At 37.9% G+C, this 13,278-nt stretch overlaps 1 protein-coding gene across 1 annotated transcript in view; it reads left to right on the plus strand.

The window, feature by feature from the left end:
• Nucleotides 1–13,278, plus strand: part of LOC149261573 (putative RNA-dependent RNA polymerase 5) — a 547,055-nt gene that overhangs the window by 320,796 nt on the left and 212,981 nt on the right. The window contains exon 9 of the mRNA XM_089369746.1: nucleotides 9,858–9,964. Within this exon, the coding sequence (XP_089225872.1) occupies nucleotides 9,858–9,964 (107 nt within the window). The remainder of the gene's footprint in view (nucleotides 1–9,857; nucleotides 9,965–13,278) is intronic.

Genomic DNA, 13,278 nt, shown 5'->3' on the forward strand with positions numbered 1-13,278 from the left:
AATTTCTAAAAATACAAAGACTAAAAATAGAAAGTCTAAAAATGTAAAGTCTAAAATTAGAAAGTCTCAAGATAGTAAATCACCTTACATCAATTGGTAATCAAGTATTGTTGATGAATCGCTTCTTATCATTAATCAATCCTAATAGTTCAATCTTGACTTGATATTTTATCATTAATATTATTATATATATATATATATTTTTATTTTTTTCTCTCTGAGAAAAAACCTAGCTTTCTATTAATAAAAATAAAAAAGTTACATAAGCAGATGCACAAGTGCATTCATATATTTTCCATAAAGACCATATGTATTTGGTACAAGTGTTCATTGTAACCAAGCTACCTACATTTACAATTACCCAGATAAATTGGTTTTCTCCTTTTTACCTTTTTTCTTATGAACTTTTTGCCAAACACCCGAAGATGGAGTAGTCGTAACAATTGTCAACTCACCACTTTCTGATAAAGTTGGCACTTCCTTGTCTGATTCCGAACTCTCAGAAACGTGGGATCGCTTTATTCCACCTTGTCCTTGGCTATTTCTCTTTTTCTCGTGTTGATTTCGAGGAGTTTGGATCACCGCTAACTCATTTGGTTTCTCTGTATGTTTATCCAAATCCTTTGGCTTCTCTTTATCATTAATATTAATATTAATATTATTATTTTTATTATTCTTATGATACTATTATATTATTATTAAAAAGAAATTCAAAGTCACTCAATCATGGCTCTCAATAATGTTCCCTTACACTCTCATGATTGGCATGGCATATTCCTCTTACACCAATAAAAGCTTGTCATAAAATATTTCTCTTCACTCTCTTACGCTCTAATTAAAGCATGTGATAAAAGATTCCTCTTACACACTCTTTAATGCATCTGTTACACTCTCTCTTAAAAGCATAAATTACAAAGACATGCGTACCTCCTTAATGGCATGAGTTACATTTCCTAAATGGGCATATGTTACTCTCCCTCTTGGCATGCAAGTTACTCCTTTATGGCATGTATTCATTGCTCCTATATATATGTGCCTCATTCTTTCTCCCCTCACTACTTCTGTATTGTTAAAGAAGAATTCAAACTTGAGAGAGAGTTGGAGAGAGTTGAAGAAGATTGTGAGAGAGAGACTTGGAGTGTAAGAGCAGAACTTGGCGAGCCGAGGTTGATTCAGTGCTTCAATGTCGATTCAATTGAAGGGAAGGTTGATTCAGTGTGTGCATCTGCTACTGCTACCAATGATCTTCATGCTACATCTTGTTCAAATTTGGGTGACCTTACTCATTCTCTTGATCTCTCATTGTACTCTGTATCTCTGCCGAACATTTGATTTCTAATAGAAGAAGAATCTGGTTGGGCTTTCCCCTTGTGGGTTTTGCCCTGGTCATTTGTTGAAGAATCTTAGGCAATTAGGTGTAGTGTGATTCTTCTTGATTTGATAACAATTTGTGGAGTCTTTTTACTTTTCCTTATTAGCTTAATCTTCTTCTTCTTCTTATTAATGCATGTGTGTGTACTTCATCAAATTGCTATCAAAAACCTAAAAACTAGAACACAAGATGTTGGCTCTCTGCCAGGGCCATAACCTCTCTTCTCTTGAGAGGCAAACCCTTTGGTAAGTTTTCTCTTATTGAAGCTTCTTTCTTGACCAATGCCAAACCCTAGACCCTGGACTAGAAGATCCTCCAAGAACAAGTCAAGTCCTTCCTTTTCTTTGCACTATGTTTCCCCGGTACTTTGTTCACTTCCTTCCGACACTTCTTTCCCTAGCAATTCGTCCTTCATCCAACAATTCGTTCTTTCTTAGTGTGACAACACTGCAACCCTAATTCTCGCATGTGTGAGAGTTACCCTAGAGAATTAGGGACCTTTTCCTTCGCTAGAGAGATAGGCTTCTTCGCTTGACTTGGGAGGCCTTGTAGGCCTAGTTTCAAACCTAATCAACACTAGTTTATGGACTGTTTGTCCCTGCTGTCATACTCGCAAACTTGACCACCCTTTCTTTGCACTTGTGACTATTTCTAGCCCTAGAAAAAGTCCTTTTCACTTCATCTTTTCTCCTCCTTCCTTTATTGCCCTAGGAGACGTCTTCTTCATCCTCCTTTACCTGTTCTCTAGCCTCTTCTCTTCGCAGATTTCAGAACTGCTTGGTTGACATTGTAATGGAGTGGACAACCTCTATTTATAGAGGACTGTCCCTCCTTTTAGGCCGACTTGTAGACTGTTTGCAGGCCGACTTGTTATGCTTACTTCAGATGGTTTCTTTGGTGGTGTCACATGCTTGAAGGAGACTCTTTGATGGTGCCTTTGTATAGGAGGGGACTTGACTTTGCTTGGAGGTGATTTCTTTGACTCTTATACACAATGTAACATACCCTTAAGGTATTTAACATAATTCTTTTGACCTTTTGATTTACCTATATCACTTTAACATGTGCTAGACCTACTTCAATAAACAAGAAACTCATTGACATATATTATAAAAATAATATTTCTTTTCTTGAATAAATACAAATATCAAAAGTACATTTATGAAGACTGAACCTAGTTACATTTCCTTCAACACTCCCTCTTAACTAGGGAGGTATTCATACAAGATTACAAGGTGTTTGGCTATGTTTCAATCTTGAAGAATTTACATAAGAGAAACCGGATTTGCAATCCATCTATTATAGCATCATAATAACCAACATTGTTTCCACGGCAAGGCCTTGACTGACAACTCTATCTCTCAATAGATCAGAGCACATTGTTGGCAAGACCAATGACTTATAGACACCTTAGTCACTGTCTCTCAAGGTACATACCCATCCGGGTGTTCAGTGAGTATGACCTTCTAGGACTATTCTTGTCTTGGGTTCCCAACCCTCAAAAAATATCGGTCCTCTTGCCTACTCTTGTCTTGGATGCCCTACCCATCCTTAAAGAGTATCGGATGCCAGATTATAACCCAATCCTCCCATTCTTTCTTCTTTTCTTCCCAAGTGAAGACAAGGATGTTGTGTCTATCTTATGTCTACATTTCCGTTCATGGCCTTCATCTAGACTTACGGCTGTTAGTCCTAGTCTAGTGCATGATACATGAAATGGAAAAGCACAATTGTCACTCCTTTGTAATCAGGGGCGATCCAAAACTCCCTCTTAATCAGGAACCTGTTAGAGCTCCCTCTTAACTAGGCACTCTTTCATTCATTAGCAACTTCATCTTCGCGAGCCCTTCAACTGCTTGATCTCCTTCCTTTCCTTTATTTCCTGAAGTCTTTGTTCGAACTTCTTCTAGGTAAGGCACCATCCATCGATCACTTTCCTTCTTGGTTTGTCATGTCATTGCTTCCTTCATGGAAAGTGGATTTCTTGTCATACATCAAGTTTTCTTGTCATCTGGCTACTCCTTTGTCATTTGTCCATGCTTTGGAATACTCTTCTCATGGATGCTTCGTTGTACTTGCTTGTTTACATGCTTCGACCTAGTAGCCCATCATGACTTCATCCTGATATTGCTTCAACATTGCTTTGCTTTCACTTGATGGCTTCTTCATCACAACATCTTTTGTAGAGTAGAATCAATTATCTGTACCTTTCATATCTCCAAGGCCTTCATAGGTGTCAAGGGTCCTTCCTTCTTTTGTTAGAGTTGTCTTGCCTTCTTTCGGGAGATATGTTCAATGGTTCTTTGTCAGATAGTGATTCTTTGTGATCATGGTGTTCTTCACATGCTTGATCTCTTTCTTCATTTGCTTCTCTTTGGATAAATTGGTCAACCACCTTATGCTCCTTGTGAGAGCACTTCTTCATTGCTTGCTTCTTGGACTAGTCAACATTTCTTCTTGCTTCTTAGTCAACAATTTTATACTCCTTATGTGAGCATATCCTTTTGTTGACCTTTATTGCATTGTAGTACATGCCTTCGAGCATGTCATTGGTGAAAGAGATTCTCACCTACTTGATCATGTTATAGAACTATTCCCATGACTAAATAATATACAAATGATAACATGACTAAACTTTGATGCATACATACCTTATCTTGATTCTCCTTTGATCATCTTAGCTTCATTTGGTTGTCCTTGGTGTGGCCCTTCTTGCTTCATTGTAGCTTGCCTGCATATCATCTTTTTCTTGAATCCCATGAATAGGATTCCTAATGAGACATCTCCTTTGGTTCATGAACCTTCTTTTGAAGATTCCATCACTGGATCTTAAAGACCCTTGCCTTGCAAATGTTTCTTTTCTTTTGATGATGGAGGTCTTCTAAGATTCTTAATCATGATCAATATTCTTTCATTGTGGATGAGGTCCTATACTTGGTATGCTCCTTCTACATGAATATTTTGAGCTATATCTACCATGCTCCTATATTCTAGAAGATATTTCTAACCATGCATTTTGTTCTCATTATAAATGCTACTTCATGAGTATCCAGAACTCTATGTAATTCACGCTTCTAGATTCTAGAAGATGTTTGTGCAATTTTTTATTTTATTCCTACATGCTCCTATCCTACTCAAGACCTTGAAAGAAGACTTGAAGTAAAGAGTTTGAGTTAGTCATAGTAGAGATCGGGAGGATCTTCCTTCTTTTGCTTCTTTTCTTCTTCTTTCACCTCTTGAGTCATGTGAGCTTCTTCCCTCTTTCTTTTGTTGTTGTTTTCCTTCTTAAGCTTAGGACAATTCCTTTTGTAGTGTCCATATTCTTGGCATGCATAGCATTGGATTTTGGACATGTCTTTATTGTTTGTTGTTCGTGGACCAAATTTGCCAAATTTGCCCTTTCTCTTGGCCATGGTAGCAAATGCTTGCTCCTTTGATCCCACATCTTCCTTTGCTTTAAGTCTGGTTTCCTCTGTCTTGCATAGAGACCACATTTCACTGAGTCTAGTTGCTTCCTTCTTGGCATATATGCTTGATGTCGAGTTGCCCCAATCCTCAGGTAGAGCATTGAGTACTATAGTTGTCATTTCTCTATCAGACATGACTTCCCCAAGCTCTTGAAGTTGATCCCTCATCTCAGAGATCTTCATGAAGTAGCGAGCTATTCCTTCCTTCGATATCTCCATCTTGTACAATTCATTTCTTAGAGATATCACTTCTCCGGCTGTGGATACCGAGAATAACTCTACTAGCTTATCATAAATTTCTTTTGATGTTTCAGATTTGGAGACATAAGGAATGAGATAGTCCTTGATGGATTCTGTTAGAATCCTTTGAGCTCTTGTCTCATCCTTATTGTACTCGGCTAAGGTTTGGGTTTGTTCCTTAGCAGGGATAGTGATATTCCCTTTGACATGTTCTAGAAGTTCATTCTCCTTGAGAAGTAGATCAATCCTCTTCTTCCATGCAAGAAAGTTATTGATACCTACCAATTTGTTGCTTTCCTTGCAAAAAGACATTGATGTATATTCAGAAGGGGACATATACTTGATATATTTTGAAATGTAGTTGACTTCTTTTCTCCTTGAAGTCTTGATGGCTTTCTTTCCTTGAATCTTGATGTTCCTCAAGATGTCTTCTCCAAGTGGGCTTGCTTGATGATTTGTGGCTTGATGTAGGTCCCTCTTTGATCTGCTCTTCTTTGTAGGTGCCTTTATATAAGGCTCTTCTTCTAGCTTTGTAGTCTCCCTTGATGAATGATAGATGATAGACCTTCTTGTCCTTGATGTGATAGAGACTTCTTGGCTTGATGCTTCAACTTTTGTAGATGTCCTTCCTTGATGAGTGTTCTTGAGATGCCCTTTCCTTGATGTGTCACCTTAGCTCTGATACCATGTTGAAGAATCTTGGGCAATTAGGTGTGGTGTGATTTTTCCTGACTTGATAACTATTTGTGGAGTCTTTTTACTTTTCCTTGTTAACTTAATCTTCTTTCTTCTTATTAATGCATGTGTGTGTACTTCATCAAACTGCTATCAAAAACATAAAAACAAGAACACAAGATGTTGGCTCTCTGCCAGGGCCAAAACTTCTCTTCTCTTGAGAGGCAAACCCTTTGGTAAGTTTTCTCTTATTGAAACTTCTTTCTTGATCAACGCCAAACCTAAACCCTTGACTAGAAGATCCTCCAAGCACAAGTCAAGTCCTTCGATTTCTCTGCATTATGTTTTCTCGGTACTTTGTTCACCTCCTTCTGGCACTTTGTTCCCTGGCACTTCGTTCCCCGGCACTTCGTTCCCCGGCACTTCGTTCCCCGGCACTTCGTTCCCCGGCACTTCGTCCTTCGTTTGGCGCTTCGTTCTTCTTCTGACACTTCGTTCTTTCTAGAGAATTAGGGTCCTTTTCCTTCCCTAGAGAGATAGGCTTCTTCGCTTGACTTGGGAGGCCTTGTAGGCCTAGTTTCAAACCCAATCAACACTAGTTTATGGACTGTTTGTCCCTGCTAACATACCTACAAACTTGACCACCCTTTCTTCGCACATGTGACTGTTTCTATCCCTAGAAACAATCCTTTTCACTTCGGCTTTTCTCCTCCTTTTGCTTCCATATGAGACCTCTTCTTCATCCTACGTTACCCTTTCTCTAGCCTCTTTTCTTCCCACATTTCAAAGCTGCTATTTATAGAGGACTGCCCCTCCTTTTAGGCCGACTAGAAGGCCAACTTTTAGACTATTTGCAGGCCGACTTGTTGTGCTTACTTCGGATGGTTTCTTTGGTGGTGTCACATGCTTGAAGGAGACTCTTTGATGATGCCTTTGCATAGGAGGGGACTTGACTTTTCTTGGAGGTGACTTCTTTGACTCTTATACACAATGTAACATACCCTTAAGGTCTTTAACATAATTCTTTTGACCTTTTGATTTACCTATAGCACTTTAACATGTGCTAGACCTACTTCAATGAGAAAGAAACTCATTGACATGTATTATAAAAATAATATTTCTTTTCGTGAATAAATACAAATATCAAAATTACATTTATGAAGACCGAACCTAGTTACATTTCCTTCAACATCATTGAACTTAAATTCTCTGTGTCTACTTGTGTTATTAGTTGACTTCTATTTTGAATATGGTTTATATGGTGTATGTTTTATCTACAATTGCTTAATTAACATTGCAGAAGAAAGAAGTTTTGGAATAAGTAATTGTTGCAGCATAAAACATCAGAATTTCAACTGTCTGCTCCTTGATGATCCTCAACCACAATATTTAACTCAGCCTTAGGAACTCTTAGAAACCGTCCTCAAATCTTGGCACAAATGAAATTTCAGATCAGGTTACAAGGAGGTCTCAAACAGTCTGCCTCAAGGGCCAAATTGGAAACTCAGTGCGGGCTGAAAATCTCCTCAGACACGGGGCCGAATGTCCATAGGAGGGCCTGAAATTTCAGGCTCGGTTCTGTTCACAGAGGGGCCGAAGTTGCAAGCTCGGGTCTGTTCAAAGAGGGGCCGACTTTGTCCTTACTTCAGGCCTGCCTCAGGCTTAGAATAGGCCAAGTTCAGCTGCTTTTTAAGGGGCAAGGTCTACACAAATGAACTGATCAAAATTTGCTAATAACCAAAACCCCAAAACTAAGAAATAAGAACCCAAAGTGCATCTTTAATTTGCCTTCCTTCAAATATTCGCTTAAGCACAAGGCATTGGAAATCTGAGTCAAACTTCTCCTTTGGTTTGTTGCGTTAGATCACAAAATTGCTTGCTTCAAATTGCCCACAACTGAGATAATTTATATTGGATGGGAGAGCCTCGTTTGGGGCCGATCTGCCCAATGAGCCATTGTGTCTTTTGCTGGAGCCGACATGATATTTTATGAACAGACATGACTATATTGAAGCTGACCTGTGTCATGTCCCTTCTCAAACACATCAGTAACAGGGTGCTGCTACACAATTTTGCACATTTTTTACTAAGGAAGGGGGCCCCACACTTTCGACTTAGGGACTTAGGGGCCAAATCGACTTTATTTAGATGCTAGTGGAATGTGGAGGCCACCCACATAGGAGTTCGAATTATCCATTCGATATGCTTGGAGGGAAAATTGAATGGGTGGATGGAGGGGCCCACATGAGGCTAAGGGGGCCCAAGGAGTTATAAAGAGAGATCAACTCTCATTTTGTTTTCATCTTTGAAATTTGCAAACAAACACACATTTGTTCACTTCGCTGTTTAGCGAGTCTACCCGCTGTTTAGCCACGAGTCTCTCACACAGGAGATTCAACCTCTACTTCAGGGGACCATCTGTGCCTGCCCTAGGGAGGCTATTCTATAGGAGTTTTCAGGAGTTTCGGGGCAGTGACACACATCAACAACAACGCAGAGGAAGGGAGTGCGTATTTCTGGGCAGCCAGGAATCACACAGAGGGAGTTTGAGACTAGCAGGGATCACACAGCGTGTTGAGAGGTGAGGGAGCTAAGGTAGCAACGTTGGATAGGAATTTTCGCTGGAGCTTTTAGCCAGCTAAGCCAACATTCCAACAATTCCATTTTTGGATTGAGAGATAGCGCAGAGGCCACACAGCAGAATTTCGTGGTGCTTGGAGAGCAGCTAGGTCGGGCCAAGAGTTCATTCGGGGAGTTAGGAGTTGGATAGCAAGGGTAAACCCAACATTTTGGAGGAGTTTGCAGGTGGATTTGCAGTCAGTTTCCAGCAGGTCGAATTTGGCAGCGATAGTTGGGGTGAGGCTCCAAGGGGTTGAAAAACCAATGTCAAAACCAGCTAAAATCCATTCTGGGTTTTTTTGGGTTTTGACCAAGGAGTCCGGGGTTAAAAGGATATAATATTCTGGGCCGTTTTAGTACCCATTCCAGCCATTTGAACTTCTGCAGAGCAATAGTTTTCTGGGCAGTGTAGTGTAGAGTGGTGCAGCATCTAGGCAGCCTTCAACTCAGCCCTTTCCCTACTTGGGTTTGGTCCTGCTTGTCCATTGAGACAAGCCTAGGTGCACCATTCCGTCATCTATTTTATTTGGCTTGCAAAAAATTAATAAAATGGCTTAGAAGTTCTCCATTTATAGTTTTTATATGGGTGTCTGCTAAACATTTCGTTTTTGCATTTTGCTGCGTAGAATATTTGCTGTTATCACTTGTATTTCCTCTTTAGGATCATTACAATCTGATAGAGGTGAACCAATCTGATTTAGAGGAGGCTTCAGACACCTAGGAAAAACAATTTTGCCTTCCACATCATCTTCTTTCAAGCTGATTAGAACACAACGATGTTGGTCAATGGTTTTAACTTTCTTTAAGGGGTTGCAATGAGAGTTAAGGCCAAAAATCCTTGGAGGAAATATGCTGGTACGAAACCCATTGATTGGGGCATCAATCTTTAAAAATTAATATTTCTCCAACCATGAGGATCCATGAAATGTGCCACCTATCAAACGAAATGGTATGACAAGCACTATCACTCTAAGAGGTCCTTGCAACCAAATTCAATGAAATGTGCACACAAATCATCAAACAAGTACTGTCCATTACTTTTGACATCAATGAGAATTCTTTCAACAGAATTGGTGTTTCTGATTTATTTGTGTTGGGTTCGATAATTTGTGAGTGGGGGTTGTGAATAACGGTATCATACATTATATCATGATTATTTGTACTATGATATTGAATATGTTTCATGTTTGACTAGGTGCTGCTTTTATGAAATACTATAGAATGATTTTTTGTTGTAAGAAGTTTTCCAAATTTCAACTTATAATGAGTTAATTTAGGTGGTAAAAAACTGCTCTGTTTTCACAATTGTTTATAAGGTGATTTGAAAATTACAGGATCTCTCAATTTTGTATATATAGTGGATTATTCTATGGAAAGTGGCTTACAGTAAATTGCAGAAAGGAAATTAGTTATATTTAGCCTATTAAATATGTTTTCTTGGTCATTTAGTATAATGCTTCTATTTATGTTCTTTTTGTTTGTAGTTGCCATATAAAACGATCCATTTTCGAGAGTCGATGATCAAAGTTGAAAGAGATGAAAATTATGTTCGTCACCCAAGTATCAACTCCTTGGAAATCTGTGGAACCAGGTTAGATATCGTTATATAATTTTTTTGCTGTTGTTTGGTAAAGTATAAAGTTGTCAACTATTTGGAAATCAGTGGAAGCAGGTTGGATATCATTATATAATATGTTTGATGTGTTTTGTCTGTTTGTGTATGGTTGTAAGTAAAAGGGTAATTGAATGGGTATGAATGAATCTATTGTATCATAATGCAGAATAAAAATTACAGAATAAAGTTGGAGTATAAGTGTGTAGACAAGATAGGTAAGAATACCATATAAGAAAAAATATAACCAATAAGAAAGCTTCAGTAGTAAGATGAGCATGATAGATAACAATTTAATTGTTCTGTATGGATTTGGGAACGTTTGCAACATGTTTGATCCAATGATCAGAGATCAATATGTGAAAACATAGAAGGGAATTTAATTTAGCAATTTATATTTTCTATGACAAGCTTTTGGTTTGCAAAATATTGCCAAAAATTGTGGAATATGGAATTGACGTAAAATGTTTAAAATCACTAGGAATTGTTTCTCTTGCAAATATTAAGTATATTTGTTTATTTTGAAGTGATTTGATGTGCTTGCAAGTCATAGATATTGTAATGAAAGATGATACTAAAGCATGAAACCCTCGTTTCAAATAATGTATACTCAATAATGGCTTGTGGTATAACTCCAAAAAATAGAATAATGATGAGTTAGGCAATAACCTCTTAGATATTAGGAGAACAACTCCAAATAACCCAATTGCGTAGTAACTATCAAATCATAAGTCAATCTATGTAATAATCACTGTATTGGCCTCTTATACATACAAATTCTCACTCATTGCCCATGTAGTCCGACTACTAGGCTGACCTACAATAGATATATTTGACCCCTACACATTCCATTAGTGTCATTACATGGATTACATAGTATACTATTTTGAAGATTGTTTTCCTCAAACCTATGTCGTTAATTGTCCTACATTGGATTAAACCAGGGAATAGAATTTTTGCAAAATTTTTCTCTTTTGTTGCCATCAATGTTTTAAAACTCCGACTCCGGTTCGGAAACGACGAGGGTCAGCTCCGACTCCGACTCCGATTCGGTATCGACTCGGCCGGTTTGATTTCAATGACTCGGTCATTGTAAAAAATACATTAAATATTTTTCATAATTTTAAAGATTTTCATTCATGTTTCCAAACACAAAGCTTTAGAATATAGAGAGAAGACAACATATGATCAAAGTAGGCTCATGAATATATCCATTATATCAAAATGGCACCCAGTGCACTGTCCAATACAAAGTTCATACTTAGCCACCAATGCCAAGATTCTTTTCTGCCTCAGCCTAAGGACAATCACTAGACTACAACAACAATAATACCAATTCTCTGCCCCTAATGAAGTCTCAAAACCCTTGATTTAATTCTGGTCAAGCTCCAGAACAATCAGAGGTAAATATGTATTTATTAGTCCATTGCTAGAATGTTTGCCTTTTTAAAAACATTGTATGGCTCAATGCATTGTTTCAGTTTTCTAATTCATGCCACTAGGATAACCATACTTCGGCCTTGTAATTTTCAAAACTTTCTCACAGTGATAGATTACTTTAGGGCTATAAATATGCAATAAACAACAACCCAACCATTGATATGTAGGAGGCGAAACAACTTTTGACAAATGTGCTTTAGGATTTTTGTCAAAGAGCCGAGCCAGCCGAGTCATTACTGAGTCAGTCGAGTTGTCAACCGAGTCAATGAATGGCTCGGTAACAACTTGGCTAGCCATTCCGTTTCGACCACCAAGCCGACCCGTCCAGGCACTGGCTCGATCTGACTTGGTTGAGTCGGAGTCGACTCATCCGTTTTTTAAAACAATGGTTGCCATTGTTGATTATCCATCAATCTAAAATAAATTATTTTTGGCCTTGATAATTTGATTTTTCATGGTTTCTCTTCATTTGATCCCGTGCATTGTTGTAATTGTTGGTCTTGGAAAATATTTAAATGCGTAATGTTTCGTTGATGCCAGCGTCCGCGAGTGTCATTGATTATTGCATTTATTTTCTTGGTAATGTTGATGTGTATTTTTTTCTTTCTTTCCAACTTTCATGTTAAAGAGGGTGTCGATATGGTTCCACATCTAATGGTTTGCCTTTACCTTGTACACCCTTATTATTAACCTTTTAGAGAACAATGACATAGCCTAGTTTTTGTGGTTGATCATTGTTGCTGCCCAAATTGTATAGGCAAGATGTGACAATGCTCAGGGCAGGGGTTGTCACTCTGATCCACACCCTCTCCTTTGTAGCTATCTCCTTACAATTGTTTATGGGGGGTAGTCCCTATGAAATGTGTGGATAAGAGACCTTTCGGGAACCAACTAGTCTGGAAGACACAACTGAATGGCCTAGCAACTTGGTTAATGATGATTCACAAGTTTAATTATTAGCTCGATTTAATTAGATTATTTGAAAGACTAGTTCCTTATGGAGTCAAATTACTTGCAAAATATAAATTATTTACCAAGTCACCATGTTGCTGCCTTCCACACACACCTAAGTTAGTTAGAAAAGCCCTTATCCCCACAAGGTGTGGCTGGTGGCAAATTTCAAAGATGGGGTTGTCAGCTACTCCCAACTCTCTCTTCGTTTAAGCTCTCTCCTAGGCAGGGTAAGGGGGTTGGTTCCTAATGAAAATCTAAGTTAAAAGATGATGTGAAGTGTCTAGGAAGTGTCAAATTTGAATTACTTGAGATTGTGAGCAAATATAATGAGCACTATGAAATAAAATATACTTCAATAACGATCAACACATGAATCAAAGATTAACATATATAAAACTAGTGCCTTCAATATTATTGAAAAATAAATAATACTTGCTCTAAAAAATGAAGTGTTTCAAATTGAAACACAAGTAACCTTGTTAATCAAACAAAAGGATGTTAGCAAGATTAGATATCACTTGCAAGTTATAAAATTTGCTTTCAAAATATAATCTTTCACAATGCTAGAGCATGTAAGGAAGCAATATAAAATGACTTGCAAATGAAACAAGCTAAAACTTTATTTGCAAAAATGAACAAGATGATACTTGCCTAAATAAGATAATCAAATTCAAACATTTTCATCATGGCAAATACATAAATAATTTGCAAATAGAATAGCCTGAAAGTAAAATGTGTTAATATTATATGCAGTTAAACTAAAATTTATTGCAATCATCTTGGTTAATTTTAAGCTAAATGCCTAGTCTAGGTGATAGAACCTTGTCTTGAACTCTTACCAAAGGGTAAAAATTGGGGTGACTGTAAGAAAGAGGGGCTAAGGACACAGTGGTGTCGTT

This window comes from Pinus tabuliformis, chromosome 6 (assembly GCF_031772625.1).
Source record: "Pinus tabuliformis cultivar Carrire ecotype Pingquan chromosome 6, CPIR1, whole genome shotgun sequence".
NCBI lineage: Eukaryota > Viridiplantae > Streptophyta > Pinopsida > Pinales > Pinaceae > Pinus > Pinus tabuliformis.